This window comes from Ailuropoda melanoleuca, chromosome 15 (assembly GCF_002007445.2).
Source record: "Ailuropoda melanoleuca isolate Jingjing chromosome 15, ASM200744v2, whole genome shotgun sequence".
Classification (NCBI taxonomy): Eukaryota; Metazoa; Chordata; class Mammalia; order Carnivora; family Ursidae; genus Ailuropoda; species Ailuropoda melanoleuca.
This window is the reverse complement of record NC_048232.1, coordinates 88283438-88299162: the sequence shown is the minus strand read 5'-3', so window position 1 is coordinate 88299162 and position 15725 is coordinate 88283438. Positions and strand designations below refer to the sequence as shown.

Genomic DNA, 15725 nt, shown 5'->3' with positions numbered 1-15725 from the left:
CTCGTTTGGTTGCGCGCGTGCCTCTCCCGCATTTCCCTGTGTTTTGAACTGGCTCAGCGTTCACAGCACTGCCACAGCTGACGCTGCTCAGATTCGGTTCTAAACTTCAGCAGCATTACCGGAACCAGACGAGCTGTCCGCATCCTGACGACGCCGGACGGACGGGCCACTTCGCGTCCCAGGCCCAGGGAGGACGAGAGGGGGAGAACGCCTGTAGCAGACCGCGTGTGTGTCCCTCACACGGGTGTGATTTCTAGCTCGTACTCATGCTGTTTCTTCAAACCCAGCGCTGCTCTGGGCGCTCCTTGCGCAGAAACTGGCGGTGACCGTCGGGGGTCATGACCCGCCACCCCGTCTCCCCATTGTACTCTTTGAACACAAGTGGCTCTTCCTCTACGTGGACTGTTATTCTTTATAAATAGTCTTGCTCTGGGAGTAACACGCGCCTTCCGCGGAGGGTCTGTTGTCGTTAATACCAGCATCTCTTCAGCTCCGTGTTTATGACCAACTTTGCCTGAACATCTGTTTCTCGAAACCTGTAATATCTGCAGAGGGTAATAAACACGGTTTCTGCCGGATTCCAGATCAAGTCTTTCCAGGCCCGGAAATCACTGAAACCGTAGTGACTTGAGGAGAGACAACAGCCGGGAGGGGGTTTCCAGTGTCCGCCGAGGTGTGTGCGGGGCCCCTGCCTTGGGGGGACCGGGTGAAGGTGCGTCTGGACGAGCCTGGCACTGCCCCCTGCACACCTGTGAGGTCGCGTGTGGCGCGGTCGGCTCGCGTGAGGCAACGTGTGTCTTCAGCCCCGAAGACCGGCTCGGCGCGCTGCTTGGGCCAAGCCCATGATGGGAAGCCAACTCTTGGGGCGTCACGACCCACCTGGCAGGTCGTAGACACCTTCTCGGATGCCGGCTGTTGAGTTGCTGCGTGGCAGTGAGCTCACGTGTCCCCAGGACACGTCTGTGACATCGATCCCCGAGTCCAGTGTCGCAAGCCCCAGGACAGTGCGTCCTTTGTGAAAACTTCTCTGTCTGGTGGCCTAGCAACACATTCTTGGGACGATCAGTGTGAGGAGACAGGAGAATGTTGTCGTGGAAGTTCTGTGGAAGCCGTCCTGAGGGGCTCGATTTTCTTGATGGTTTTGTGGAAGATCCTGTCACCCTCTGAAGCACGAGGCTGAGGTGAGCCAGGGCCAGGAGGCCTGGGGGAGCTCCAGCGAGGGGACAGAGCTGGGCTGGGGGGACCAGGTGGCCAAAGGCACGGTGTGGCCCACAGAACAAGTCCAGGGCTGGGGAGCAGATGGACAGTGAGGGCCAGAGGTCAGGGTCATGCTCAGCAGCAGGGCCTGCTCTACCCGGAGCACGGCGGGGGGCAGTGCTGCCTCCAGCTCGTCCCCCAGCTGTGTGCTCACACGTGCACGCACATGCATGCACATGCCCACACACGCTCATACACGCTCACATGCATACAGTGCCCACACACGCATACATGCACACGTGCTCGCACACACGCTCACACGCACAGGTGCCCACACATGCTCATGCATACATGCACACACAACCTTGCACACACACACACTCACAATGCATATGTGCACACGTGCTCGCACACACGTGCTCACAAACGCTCACATGCACACATGTGCTCACACACACTTTCACACACACACATGCACACACACAGCTCAGAGAGTTCCCACGGGGCCTTTGGAGCAGGAACAATGGGCAGGGCTGTGCTGGCAGACAGGCTCCTGGGAGGGGATCAGGTGGCCCTTGGGACATTTGATGCATCCATTTTGATCTCTCTAATCTTGTGAGGAGACCCCCCCATGGCACCCCATTCAAACCCACCCGCGAAGGCAGGGCTCCGGCAGCTGTGTGAACCGTCTCTGAACTGGGAAGTGCTGGGGCCCCCGGCACCTTGGCGGCTGTGGACTCCTGTGTGATCTGACCTGAGCGTGCAAGGGGCTGGTGCCAGCCCACTTGCTTTTTCCCCGCAGCCCTATCAGGGTGGCTGTGGGCCCCCCAGGAGCACGGACAGGGAGGCCTGTCATGTGGTTGTGAACAGCCGCCAGAAGCCAGGTCACGTCGTGCCCCGCGACTGTCCTGTCCGGGGGGGGGTGGCGGTCACCCAGATGGACTTCCTCTTCCAGCTCAGGAAGTTTTAAAAATCACCCCTAAAAAGATCATTTCAGCGTAGTGATTGAGCACCGTAGAGAGGTTTAGGAACGGTTCCAGGAACGCCGTGACATCGCTGCATGGCTGTTTCAGGGTTTGGCTGAACTTCGGATGCGATCTCGAGTTGTGCTGGAGGCCTCCGGGCTCTCGTGTTCCAGCGGTCCTGCTGTGTGTTTGCCCCACCGGGGTGGCGTGCGGGCACCGGGACGAGTCGGAGGAGGTCTGCCAGGAAGCGGGTGGGGGAGGGTCTTGGACTGCTCCCCATCCCCGGCCTGGGGTGTTGATTAGCCTGCGTGAGGAGTGGCGGGATGTCCGCACACGGTCCCAACTCGGTGGGAGAAGCCACAAAAGATTGGGACAAAGCAGTGCCTCGTCCACATTTGCGTCCTTCGTGCCCTTAGGGAGGGGGGGTGCATGTGTGGGGGGTACAGTCGGGCTGGGAGCCTCCTCAACACAGGGAAGAGGTCAGGCCCGGCTCCTGGGTAGCTGGGCACGAGAGCATNTCTCGAGTTGTGCTGGAGGCCTCCGGGCTCTCGTGTTCCAGCGGTCCTGCTGTGTGTTTGCCCCACCGGGGTGGCGTGCGGGCACCGGGACGAGTCGGAGGAGGTCTGCCAGGAAGCGGGTGGGGGAGGGTCTTGGACTGCTCCCCATCCCCGGCCTGGGGTGTTGATTAGCCTGCGTGAGGAGTGGCGGGATGTCCGCACACGGTCCCAACTCGGTGGGAGAAGCCACAAAAGATTGGGACAAAGCAGTGCCTCGTCCACATTTGCGTCCTTCGTGCCCTTAGGGAGGGGGGGTGCATGTGTGGGGGGTACAGTCGGGCTGGGAGCCTCCTCAACACAGGGAAGAGGTCAGGCCCGGCTCCTGGGTAGCTGGGCACGAGAGCACGAGGATGGAACGCTCTTCACTGGCTGGGGAGCAGCAGGGAAGGAAGTTTCCGGAAAGGGGCTGCAAACTAGGAAAGATGGGTTTCTGTTTAGAAGGTTGGGTGTGGGGCACCTGTGGGGCATATGTGCGCATACAGGAGACCCCGCTTTCCCCTGTGCCCCCAAGACCGGCCTTGGTTTCCTTCTGTTTTCTGTGTAAAGAACAGGTTGCTAAGCACAGTGACCCCCCAGGGCAATATTCTCTGCCAAGGACGGTGCCCCCAGGAGACGCTGGCTGACGTCCGGCAGTGTTGGGGGTACCCCCGGCACTTGTGGCTGGAGCCCAGGGATGCTGCTCAAACCCAACAGTGGCCGGGGTGGCTGCACCACGAAGAGGTGCCCACGGCTCCGTTGAGAAGCCGCAGTCTCAGGGAGTTCGGTGATTTCCAGCATCTTTCTGTCCATCGGAGAAACCGTCTATTCCAGAAGCGTACTTCACTACAAGGTTTTTAGGAGGTGTGAGGTTGTTACTTTTATAAAGTGACAGGTGACGCCCGGGAGCCTCGGCCACTGCTCCCTCTGCAGACAGGCCGCGATGGGCTCCAAGAAGGCAGTGATGGGGAGTAAGATGCGAGGCGATTTCACCGGAAAGATGCTTGGGGTGCGTCAGCAAGGAAAGCGCAGATTCTGGCCCAGGTCGGCAGGACTGCGCCCCTGGGTGGGGAGGGAGCTGCAGGGGACAGGCCAGGCTGCAGGACGGACCAGCCTGTGCCCTGGGCCCCCGCGTCCTTGTCTGCTGAGTCCTGTCCAACAACGTGGCCACCAGCCAGGTCTAGAGCGGCCTGGAAGTAACCTCTCCTCACGGCAGGACTTCTGACCTCTCATCTCACGGCAGGCTCCTTTCCAGAAGACCGTTCTGTTCTTCCCAGTCTCACATGCGGTGCGAGGTGGTGCAGGATGCAGGCAGACATTAGAGAAATGCTCGCATCGCGTAGAAAATGGAAGTGCCCCCAAATTCCCACCGCTAACTCTTTGCGAGACACTCCTCTGTTTCGTGTACACGCACCGACGTACTGTGGTTCCCGCTTGTGCCCGCCGTGCTTCCCGGAGACCCCTCCAGGCCGGCTGGAGGCGGCTGGCCGTCACAGGGCGGTTGCACGTTGCCCCTGGAGGACCGTGGGCGGTCCCCACGGCCACCCCCAGACCCCGACCCCGGAGGAGAGCGACGGCAACCGGGTACCGTGTCCTGTGTCCTGCGGGGACGTGCTGTCTGACTTCTCAGATTCGCGGTGGAGTTCTTCGCCTGCTAACGAGAGAGGACAGTTCTGAAGATCAGGGCCTCTGCTCCCGATTTGCAAACGTGTGGTGAGCTAGGAGAGGAGTGCCCGGCCGAAGGCTGCTCCTCGGCTGAGCGCGGAGGAGGGGACGGGAGCCGCGGGGAGACAGAACAGGAAAGGACCCTTCCCACCCTTGATCTTACTTAACTTCCTGAAATCCCTCGTCTGATGCTGTCATCCTCGCACACAGTCGTGAAATGCAGCTCAGCTCGCGGCTGAGGTGCTAACGGGCGGGCCGGGTCCAGACTGCCTGTCCCCGTCTGTGCCCCTGTCCCCCCAACCTGCTTCCTGTGTCCCCCGAGGGGCAGCCCAGGCCAGACCCACACCCTGTCCCTCACTTTCCTCAGTGAAGCGTGCAGGCAATAGGGACTTTGGCCTCCCCGCTGGTCTCGGTCCGTCTTTAGGAAACACGGTTCTGTGCCTTCCTGCGTGTCCCGTGCAGAAGCCGCACACGTGTGAGGTAACATCCTGCTCACAGGTGCTTGTCTCGATCGCACCCAAGGAACAGGACGCTTTGGGTAGGCTGACTGTAGCGGAAGACACGGAGGTTCACCCCAAAGCCCCTCCCTGTGTCGTGTCCCTTGTCCCGTCCCCCAGGAGCAGACCCGTGTCAACCCGGGCCTCCCTCTGCCCAGAGCCCCCTGAGCTCCAGCTCCCCTGAGTGGGAGCTGCATCAGCCACCAAGTCACAAGCCCTGCGTCCCTACGTCCCGTCCTTCCATCCCTGTCCCTCCCTCGGCTCCTGCTTCTCTCCCAGGCTACCTTCTGTGCGGCTTGTCCTGGCCTCCTTGCGGTCTCTGCTCAGACTCTGAGCCCTTCCCCCCACCTCCAGCCCTGCGCTGCGCCCCCTCCTCTGCCCTGTCACCCCAACATCACCTCCACGCACTCCGTCTGTGATGGTTCCCTGGAAGTTGTAGGAGGGCAGAGCAGGGGCTGCGGTGGGAACGGGGTCCGGTGTCCGGTGGGTACCCGCGCGAGCTGGGGCTGCGGGGGTCTCGGTGTGGCCCGTCATGGCTGTGTGCGACGTAATGGCTCATGAGCCTGCGTGCGGGACTCGAGGGGATGCTCAGGCCCTAGTGAGCAGGGCGCGGGGCGGCATCGTGACGTCACACGCGTCCTCCTTCGGTTCTTCAAGTCTGTCAAACCGACAGGCAAGATTGGGATTATCAATTTGCAGACTGTCTTGCATGGGCCATCCTGTGAGTCACGTGTCACTTCCCCGCATTTCATGACGTCAGATAACGACTGTCTTCGTGTCTTGTGCAGCTCCTTGTGCCAGCGGTCGTCTTGGTACTGAGAAGCCGGTCACTCCTAGTTACTGTGCACACTTAGCGTATCGTGACATCCTCGGCTGTTCCTTATCAGACAGGCCCCGCTGTAAGGACTAGCCAGGCCTGCGGGAGAGCCTGCCGTTTGTTCTCGGTGGTCTGCGGTCACCATGTGAGCGTGTGATCCCATGTGGGGGAATCCCTGACTCATCCTGCAGTGCTCCTGAGCCCCTGCCCAATGCCCCAGACACACACCTGGCAGCCCCTCCCGCAGGAGACAGGGCGGAGGGCCAGGAAACGTTGGTGTGGACTCAGCGGGACTCGAAGGACGGGCAGGCCAGCGCCCCACGAAACGAGGAGGGTGTGGGGAGGCAGGCTGTGGGACGGGAGCTGGTGGCAGGGAGCCCGCGTGGCTGCCCTGAGCAGAGGCTGCTACAGCGGGGAGAAGGGAGAGCCACAGCTTCTGGCTGAGGGAGGGAGAAGGCAGGGCGCCCTGGAGGGAGGCCTCGCGGAGAGGTTTTGCCGAGGGCAGGGTGCCGCACGGCAGGGCCCGGAGCCGCCCCTCCCCGGCCTCTGACCCCTGGTGCGCCGGAGCCCACGCTGCCCTCTGAGGCCACCTCTGGTTCCTCAGCCAGAGTATCTCTGTCCCTTGCTCCTGACCATTCTGACCCCCCTGGAGACTGTCCCCTCCCAGCCTTCCAAGGCTCCTTCGAGGCCCACGCCCATCTAGAGGCTGCCTTCCCGGGTTTACAACTTGACCTCTGCAGGCAGTGACTTCCAGACGATGTCAAGTTGCTGAAATGCCACAGCAGTGGTTTTCTGGGGGCTGTTACCAAAATAGAGCCCTTTAGCTCGATGGCAGGCCTTACAGCAGCCTGGGACCAGACCACAAATTATAATGCTGTTCTATGTAAAACAGATCGTAGATCCTAACAACAGTTTGCGGACAGCCTTCCAGAATGTAGCCTGTGCAGACGGGGGCTTGCGGTCCTGGGTCTCCGCTACCCAACCCCCCCAGCCGTGTTCGACCCCGGCTTGCTTCTGCCATCCGGGCAGCTCCGTGGAGTGGCTTCCTCTGGGTTTCCCGCAATGGACATCAGCTGCTGTCCGCCCCCAGGCCCATGCAGACCTTCTCCTCCCACTCTGACTGGAGCCCCCAGACCTTTCCAGAGCCCCCGCCCACCCCTGGCCTCCGCCTCAGTGGGGCCCTGGCTCCCTGGGGCACATGCGGCAGCCCTGGGTCCTGCCTGTCCCACGGCTCATCCTGTGCTTCCTCCCCACTTGGATTCCTGAGTCAGAATGAGGACACACACTGTGCCTTGAACATCTTTCCCCAAATGCAGCACAGTGGCTGGCCTGGAAAAGTCAGCCGAGCAGATCACTGGAAAAGTTGGCAGTCTACATTTGGATAAAACATCCCCTCTTCTGGGGCGCCTGGGTGGCACAGCGGTTAAGCGCCTGCCTTCGGCTCAGGGCGTGATCCCGGCGTTATGGGATCGAGCCCCACATCAGGCTCCTCTGCTATGAGCCTGCTTCTTCCTCTCCCACTCCCCCTGCTTGTGTTCCCTCTCTCGCTGGCTGTCTCTATCTCTGTCGAATGAATAAATAAATATATAAATCTTTAAAAAAAAAATTCCCCCTTCCTAACATTGAGTTTCCCAAATGTGTTTAGCTCTGAATTTAAAAACCACATAGGATTCTTTTTTTGTTGTTGTTACTTTTGGATGTCTAATGAGAATATTAAAGCGGAACGGTCCCAGCATTTTGGAATGGACTTCATGTATTCATGTGAATTCTTTGAACCTCATCTGACATGAGAATGTGGCCTTTACAGATGCCTGCTCGGTGCCTATTTCTGAGATTATCACCGTGGAAGAAGCAGACACTCACGGGAAACACCACAGCAGCGGAAAATGGCAGAAGATGGAAAAGCCCTTCGCATTCACAGGTGACGGAGCGAAATCCCTCCCCGGTCTTCCCTGGTTTCACGCAGTGAAAGGGCAGCTTTTTTGTCACTTGTTTGACAAGCTCATTGTTTCCTTTTTTTTTCTTTTAGAAATTGCCTTATGTAATTTTTTCCAAGATCGACTTTTTAATTAATGTTTTGATCATCTCGTTTCTTTGTTTTTAATATGGGTTGAAGGAACTGAGAAGTAGGTCTTTCTCCTGATGGCCTTGGGAGTGACTCACTAGCCAGGAGGCGGGCACGGCGGGGTGGGGGTGGGGGGTCCATGCACGAGCGCGCGGGGCGCGGGGCACGCTGACCGGCCACGCGGTCTGTCTCTGCAGTGCACTGTGTCCAGAGAGCCCGCCGCCACCGCTGGAAGTGGGCGCAGGTCACCTTCTGCTGTGCCGAGGAGCCGCTGTGTCACCTGTGGCTGCACACCCTCCAGGAGCTGCTGGGGAAGCTGGGTACGTGCGTGTTCGTGCACCCCCGAGACCCAGGGTCGCACCGTGTCTGCTGCCCACCCTCTGTGCACAGCTTCCTCTAGCCAATGCGGTGCTAAATCGGTGTGACCAGCGTACCAGTTAGAGGAGCCCCTAGCCTAGTGGGCCGTCCCCCACGGGGCCTCCACGGCTGGGGCGTCTCCGCTGACCAGCGGCGAGATGGGGCATGGTCCCTGGCCTGTGGGGCCTTAGTCTCTGTTTCTGGCAGCGGGGATGGGGATCCCTGCATTCCGGGTGAATGTGGGGAGTGAAGCAGGCCGTGGGGGCCGCACCTCCACACATCTGGGGTGTGCCCGACACAGGAAATGCGGGAGGCTTGCTGGGTGACCAGAGTCTGTCTGTCACTCCTCGGAAGATGGTCAGTATCCGTAATCCTGTTCCATGCTGTTCGGTTATAATCTCAGTACGTAATCCGGTCAACTCCGCACGGGCTTTCACCACAGAACACAGTGTGCACGGGGGTGGTTTTCAGTCTTTTAAAATTAATTTCGCATCTGGATCCAAAAAGTGAGTGATGACTTATTTGAAGATGGTGTGGCCCGCCTGCGAGCTTGAGAGAGACTTCCCACCCGAGAAGCGTCCTGCGTCTCACCATCTCACCCCGCGGGACACGGCGTGGGCCGTCCGCGGCTCCTCACCTGTTGGGCCCCGGGGTGCGGGGGGAGCTCCGTCCTGCTCGTCCCTCCCGACATCTGTGCGCGGCTGCGCGGGAGACTGCCTGCCCCCCCCGCCCTGTCGCTGTCCTGAGACTTGGCGTGTTTGGACTCGGGCGGGTTCCGTAGGTTTGGCTCCAGGAGGAAGCCTTAGCCCTGCACGCGGGGGTGCTCTCCGCTGCCTCGCAGGAAAGCCCCCGCCGTGGCCCACTGCCAGGCTTCTCGTGTCTGCGGGGATGCGCGGACTCGGCTGCGTCAGCCGCTCCGACTGTGTCACCTTATTGTCTCCGGAAGTCGTGCAGACTCAGGGAAGCGACGGGTCCCGCGCGCACAGCCCACACCCTGAGCGCATCCAGATCCCAAACCAGAGCCCTGCCGGCCCCCGCGCCCCCCGCGGCCCCTCCCCGCCGCCGATCACGGCCGGCATCTCAGGAGCAGGTGCGCCGTCTTGGGCTGCGTGTAAGTCAGATTGTACCGCGGCAGCGCCGGTGTGCGGCCTCTGGGCTCAGTGTCAGGTTGTGAAGCTCGGCTGCTGCTCGTCCGGCTGGCGGCGCGTCCCCCGCCTACGACTGCGTGCTTACCCATCTTACTGTTGGAGGTCCCTGGGCTGGCTCCCGGATGTGGGCTGCTGCGGACACTGCCACACGGAACGTTCTGGCACGGGTCTCGTGCTGGGCACACGCTGGCCCTTCTCTTGGCTGTGTACAAGGGACTGGAATTTCTGGGGCGAGGGGCACGCGTGTGCTCCCCGGTGGACACCGTCAGACCGCCCTCCAGACTGCGGTGCCCTCGACACGCCCTGGCGGAACGTCAGAGTCCTGGCTGCCCCGCTTCTTGCCCACACCCTAAAAACTGCAGCTGCTTTGATGGGTGTCAGGAGTCTCGTGCTGTGGTACTAATTTGCATTTCCCTGTAGCTACTGAGGTTGAGAAATACGTTCCTATGTTTACGGACCACTTGGAAATCCTCTTCTGTAAGGAGTCTGCTTAAGTCCTTCGTGCATTTTTCTGTTGGGTTGTCCGTCCTTTCTTGACGTGGTGTAGATGCTGTCTGCGTACCGTGGATCCCGGGCTTCTGCTGGATTTACGAGTTATAGGTACCTTCTCTCGTTCTCTGGTTTGCCTCTTTACGCTCCTCCTGAGGTCTGCTGATGGACACACGTCCTCGATGTTAGTGTAGTCCTAGTTCTTTTTTGTTCTCTGTGGTTAGTTTGGATCCTATTCCACGTCCTTGTCCACTCCAGGACCAAAAAGATATTTTCTCCTCAAAACCTTGTCTTACCTTTCACATTAGACCCGCAGTCCGCCTGGAGTTGGTTTTGTGTGTGGTGTAGGGGGAGTGGTCAGGGCTCATGGAAATAAATACAGGCCGGTGCTCGAGCCCCCGCGGCTGATGGCAAGGACGGTCCTTTCCCCGCCCATGGTCGTGCCGCGAAGCCGCCACGCCGCCACGCTGACCTTCACACCTTGTTTCTGTGTTGACCTTGGATTGAACTTCACGTGGCATCCAATGACTTTGCAAATTCACTTATTAATTTTAATGGACTGATGATTCTTTTGCATTTTAAGCAGAATCAGGTCACCTGTGAACCATGCACTCCTGTTCATTCATCTTAGTTCCTGGCTCCTCATCTCTCTCTTACACTTCTGCCCGGGGCAGCTCCCAGGGGAGAGGATCGTCTCAGTCCTGCTCTTGGGAGCAGTTCTCAACATTTCTCTATCAAGAATGATGTTTCTTGGGTTTTTAACAGATTTTTTAAAAAACCTATTAAGGGGGCCCCTGGCTGGCTGAGTCGGCACGACAGGTGACGCTTGACCTCGGGTTGTGAGTTCAAGCCCCACGCTGGGCGTAGAGATTACTTAAAAAATCAAAATAAAAATTTAAAAATCAGGAAAAAAACATCTTAAGGAAGTTCTTTTCTAATTCCTAGATTTCTAGACTGTTTTTTCTTAAACCGTGGCTGATTGTGGAATTTGATAAATGCTTTTTCTGCATCTCTCGAGGTGCTTGTGTGATTGAGTTAATGTGCTAAGTACCTTGGTTTCTCTTATATAAAAGTCTTTGTATTCCTATGAAATCCACTGGGGCCTAACCTGCTAACTCTTTTTATATATTTCTGGAGTTGGCTTGCTGATATTTTGTTCAGGATTTCTGCACCTCGGCTCAGGGGACAAGGAGCCATGCGTGAGTCTCCTGCCTGGTTCTGCCATCAGGCGTTGGTGGCCCCGTGCGGGGAGCTGAGAGGTGCTCCTTCCTTCTGTTCTGGGGAAGCATTTACGTGATACTGGGGCTGTGGGTTTGCCTGGGTCCTTGGAAGCATTCACTGGTGAAACTGTCTGGGACCTGGGTTTCTTTCTGAGAAGGTTTTCATGAATGACTTTGGTTTCTTCATTAAATATCAGACTATTCAGATTTTCTATTGCTTCTGTCAACTTTGGTAAATATTATTTTTTAAGAAATTCTGGGGGCGCCTGGGTGGCACAGCGGTTAAGCGTCTGCCTTCGGCTCAGGGCGTGATCCTGGCGTTATGGGATCGAGCCACATCAGGCTCCTCTGCTATGAGCCTGCTTCTTCCTCTCCCACTTCCCCCTGCTTGTGTTCCCTCTCTCGCTGGCTGTCTCTATCTCTGTCAAATAAGTAAATAAAAAATCTTTAAAAAAAAAAAAAAGAAATTCTGTTCATTCATCCAAGTTTATAAATTCATTATTAATACTTCCCTTGTGATATGTGCAGACTCTGGGGTAACGTCCCCTTTCTCCTTCCTGATAATTACTAATTCGTCTCTTCCCCCTTGTTCTGTAGCGCCTTTATTAGGGAATTGTCAATTTTATGAATCTTTGTATTTTTATTTCTAAAAGACTTTAGTTATTGGTCAGAGAGAGAGCGAGCACAGAGGCAGAGGGAGAAGCAGGCTCCCCGGGATCGTGACCTGAGCCGAAGGCAGACGCTTAACGACTGTGCCACCCAAGCACCCCATTTTTATGAATCTTTTTAAAGAACCAACTTTCGGCTTTGTTGGTTTTCTCTACTGTACGTTGCCCCCAGTATTTTATTGTCAAGTTTTTCAAGCATACGGACGAACCGTGTCACAAACAGGGACGTACCCACCACGTAGCTGCTTCAGTGGTTGACGGTTTGCGATCTTCGCTTTGCCAGCGTCTGTGAATCTGTCCGTTAGTTGATTGTATTGTCTGCTGGGTTTCGGAGTTACTGACCGACGGGGGTGCTTTAAACACTTCAGCAGGCGCCTCCTGAATTAGAGACCGGCATTTGCGTACAGTTCCGAGCCAGAATCCCCATACGGCGAAGTGGGCGGGTCAGGAGTTGAACTCAGCGGTATCTGAACACGCATACACGAGCCGTGTCGCCCAGACTCCTGTGAGACGTAGATCACCGCAGTTTTCTCGTGACCCTTCCCGTCGGTACAGAGACGGCCACCACACAGATGGAGTCACGTCACGGGCGCTCCTTCGAGCAGGGCAGAGGCTGCACACGACAGCGCTGAGAGGGAGCTGCGTTGGTTGTAGACCAGTAGTCTGGGCTTTTTCACTGCCGAATAGTACTCCTGTCGTGTGGCCGGGCCGCGTCGGGAGCATCAGCCGCCAGCAGACCGACACGTGGGTGTTTTCGCTCGGGGCCAGTCGTGAACAGCTCTTGTTAACTTCTGTGTGCACGCAGGTTTTCAATTTGGGGGCATATACGTTCTTGCTACTTTGATTATTTGCTAGTTAACTTTGTATTTGCGCATCAGGACCTGTGTGAACTGACCGCAACAGAAATGTTGGGAGTGGCTGTAAAGACCTATATATGAGCCAGGTGAGAAGGCTCTCTGGACGGGACTGAAGCCAGGGGCTGACGGGCTGTCTGTGTCTGTCTGCCCATCTCTCCGTCCTCTCTGTCTGTCTCTCCTAATGGTCCCTTCTGTACACCTGTTTCTTCTTGTTCCCTGCAGACGCATCTTCCTTCACCTTCCAGAAGTCACATCTGTAGGACTCTTCGCCAGGAGACAGTGTCTGTCTCAGTCAGAATTCTGAATTCCTGGGGATTTGCGGATACACAGAGCTCCTGCCCGTTCTGATAGACTGTCATTTTCTCTTTTCATTTAGGAAACTGGTTAGCACTGTTCTTTACCTGTAAGATGCTTTTTATCAGGCAGTACTAAGCGGAGTCCTCAAACCGCAGTCATTTGATCTGCCCGCTAGCACAGCCGTTCGTCCCGACGATCTGTTGCCTCACTGACTTACACATTGTTGTTTTGTAGCATCGAGACCAAAGCACTTACTGGTGTTTATCAACCCGTTTGGAGGGAAAGGACACGGCAAGCGGATCTACGAAAGGAAAGTGGCACCACTGTTTACATTAGCCTCCATCACCACCGAAGTAATTGGTAAGGTGTAAATTCTGTTCAACATACAGAAGTAAATTTGAGAACGATTCAAGTGTGGTCGCTCGACAAGATTTTTATCTTACAAGGTTATCTTAAATGAAGTAAAATGTGTTGTTTTATATACCAGCATGAGAACAATACAAAATAAAGAATGTATACTTTTCTAGCGAAGTCTTAGTATGAAAAGCACTCAAGAGAAACACTAAGACGAGGAAAGGTAAAGGTCCTGGACAGGAAATCCTTGCGGGAAGAGAGAGAAGCAATTACTAAGGCTTAGAAATAATTTCACCAATAAGTGACACTTGAGGAACCGTAATGTGTCTGCGACATTTTTAGTGCAAACTCTCAACGCCGGGCGGAGGTGCAGAGACGCCGTTCTCCCCCCCGACCCTGTGCTCTGAGGTCCGTGCACACTTCCTGAGGGGCTGCTGGCAGTGTGGACAAAGAGCCTTAAAAATGTGGGCGGTTTGCCCAGTACCCCTTTCCTAGGACGACACTTGGGCGTACGGAGTGACACGCACAGAGGTGTGCGGCCACGTCTTACGGTAGCAAACCAGTGTGAGCGCCTACGGGCAGGAGACGTGGGGGCAGTTGTGCCCCCGTGAATCCGAAGGGACAGCACGTGGCCCTTTAACGTGGTCTTCCAGAGAACTTTTCACTGAAAAAGAGTGGCTGTGATAAATGCTGGGAAGTCGGGGGACCAAGACTCCACGCGCAGTAGCGTTTCTGTTGTGTTTTCGTTTCTTACGTTGAGTGCACACCCTGTGGACTCAGGTTTTCTTTTTCTTACATCTTGGGATACTCTAAAATTTTCTTTTTTTTTATTTAAATTCAATTAATTAAAATTTTCAACATAACTGGGATAATAAAGAAAAGCTATGATATAGAAGACGTAATCTTTTTCCAGAAAGTTACTATTTGTTGGCAATTAGATGCCAGGAATGTGACATCTTACCCTGAGCATGTCACCTTCCCCTGGGGACAGCGTCCCCTCTCTGTAAGAGGGACTCCTTGCAGGAAATCCTCCTGACGGTTATAGGACCTCATTTAAAAAGAAGGGTTTGCTTGTTTTATATTTTAGATTGGATTCTCCGATGTGAATGTAAGCTATACAACGTAATGTTATTTTTCCCCACAGTTACCGAACGTGCAAATCAGGCCAAGGAGAGTTTGTATGAGATTAACATAGACAAATACGACGGGTGAGTACGGCTCCTTTCCCTGGACTCCTGCTGTGCAGTGGACGCTAAGCAGGCTTTGCCCATCTTACGGTTGTTCACTCCCTGTCCTTGGTTTTGTTCTCAATTGTCATCGGAGAAAATTAGAAACATCAGAAGAGTCCATCACACCTTCTGTGACTTGGAGACAACCACTGGCCGTTCTCCTTCTCCATCTTCCTACCTACATACACAGACGAATCTTCTCTGAATCATTTGAAAGTCTGTTACAGACATGATCACCTTTCCCTGGTGATCATGATATTTAGGGATCATGATATTTAGGTGATATTTAGGGATCACCTGTCTAAATATTTGAGTGCATATTTCCTAAAAAGAAGGCTATTCTCTTCTGGAACAAAATACCACGATAACCCAGGAAACCACACGACACAACGCTCTTATCTGTTCGCTGTCCTCATTTGGGTCCCGCCAGTTGTCCCATTGTTCCTTTAGGGTGGGAGACCTGTCTAGACCTTGGACCCCATCGTGAGCGCTCTGGTCTCAGCTCTGGAGCCGTTCCTCAGCCTTTCTTGGTGTGGCTGAGGTTCTGAGAGGGTAGACCTGTTGTTCCGTCACACCCCTCGGTTTGGGTGTGTCTGATGTCTCCTCTTGCGTGCTTGGCTGCGTGACACGGGGNGCCCGGGGGGGGGGGGGGCTGCTGCACTCTTTCCGCCGGCCCCACGTGCAAGTCTGTGTCTGTGCTGTGTCTGTCTGCTGGCGTGTCAGCCCCTGGAGGGCCAGCGTCCTCGGCCCTGTGCGCAGCTGTCCCCCGGCACTTGGCACAGGCCTAGCACGTGGCAGGTGGTCGGCGAATGAGCTTTGGGGCAGGGCGGCTGCCTCCACAGTGGTGAGGACCCGGGGGGCTCACGGACTGGTGCTGAGGATGAGGCCTTTTGGAAAGACCCTTTTGTAAGCCGTGTGGCGGGTACTGATGTGGTGGGATGGGACCCAGGACGGCGAGAGAGGCTATGCACTGTGGGCAGAGCCGGCCGGCTGGCTGCAGAGGACACATGCAGAGCAGATGGTCTCCATTGACTGGTCCCAGTGACCGCATCCTGCACAGGACACGCAGGGACTTGTAACGCAAGTGACAGTGACGTGACCAGCCGTGAGATAGGAGCTGACGTCAGGTTTGGAGACAGTGGTGCAGCCAGTGGGGAGAACGTGAGCCGAGAGCTCAGCAGGGCGAGTCGGGCCCCGGAGTCCAGGCGACGTGAAGGTTGAGGGCAGCTGCAGGGCTCCCTGCTAGAGTCCGGCTGGGGGGTGCCGTGCGGGGCGAGTCAGGCCCCGGAGTCCAGGCGACGTGAAGGTTGAGGGCAGCTGCAGGGCTCCCTGCTAGAGTCCGGCCGGGGGGTGCCGTGCGGGGCGAG

The 15725-nt window shown here is 56.4% G+C and overlaps 1 protein-coding gene across 2 annotated transcripts in view; it reads left to right on the top strand.

Annotated features, from left to right (window-relative positions):
- Positions 1-15725, top strand: part of CERK (ceramide kinase) — a 58067-nt gene that overhangs the window by 18427 nt on the left and 23915 nt on the right. For both annotated transcript variants that reach the window (XM_019803343.2, XM_011229402.3), the window contains exons 2-5: positions 7482-7595; positions 7937-8059; positions 13010-13135; positions 14274-14337. In XM_019803343.2, the coding sequence (XP_019658902.1) occupies positions 7482-7595; positions 7937-8059; positions 13010-13135; positions 14274-14337 (427 nt within the window). The remainder of the gene's footprint in view (positions 1-7481; positions 7596-7936; positions 8060-13009; positions 13136-14273; positions 14338-15725) is intronic.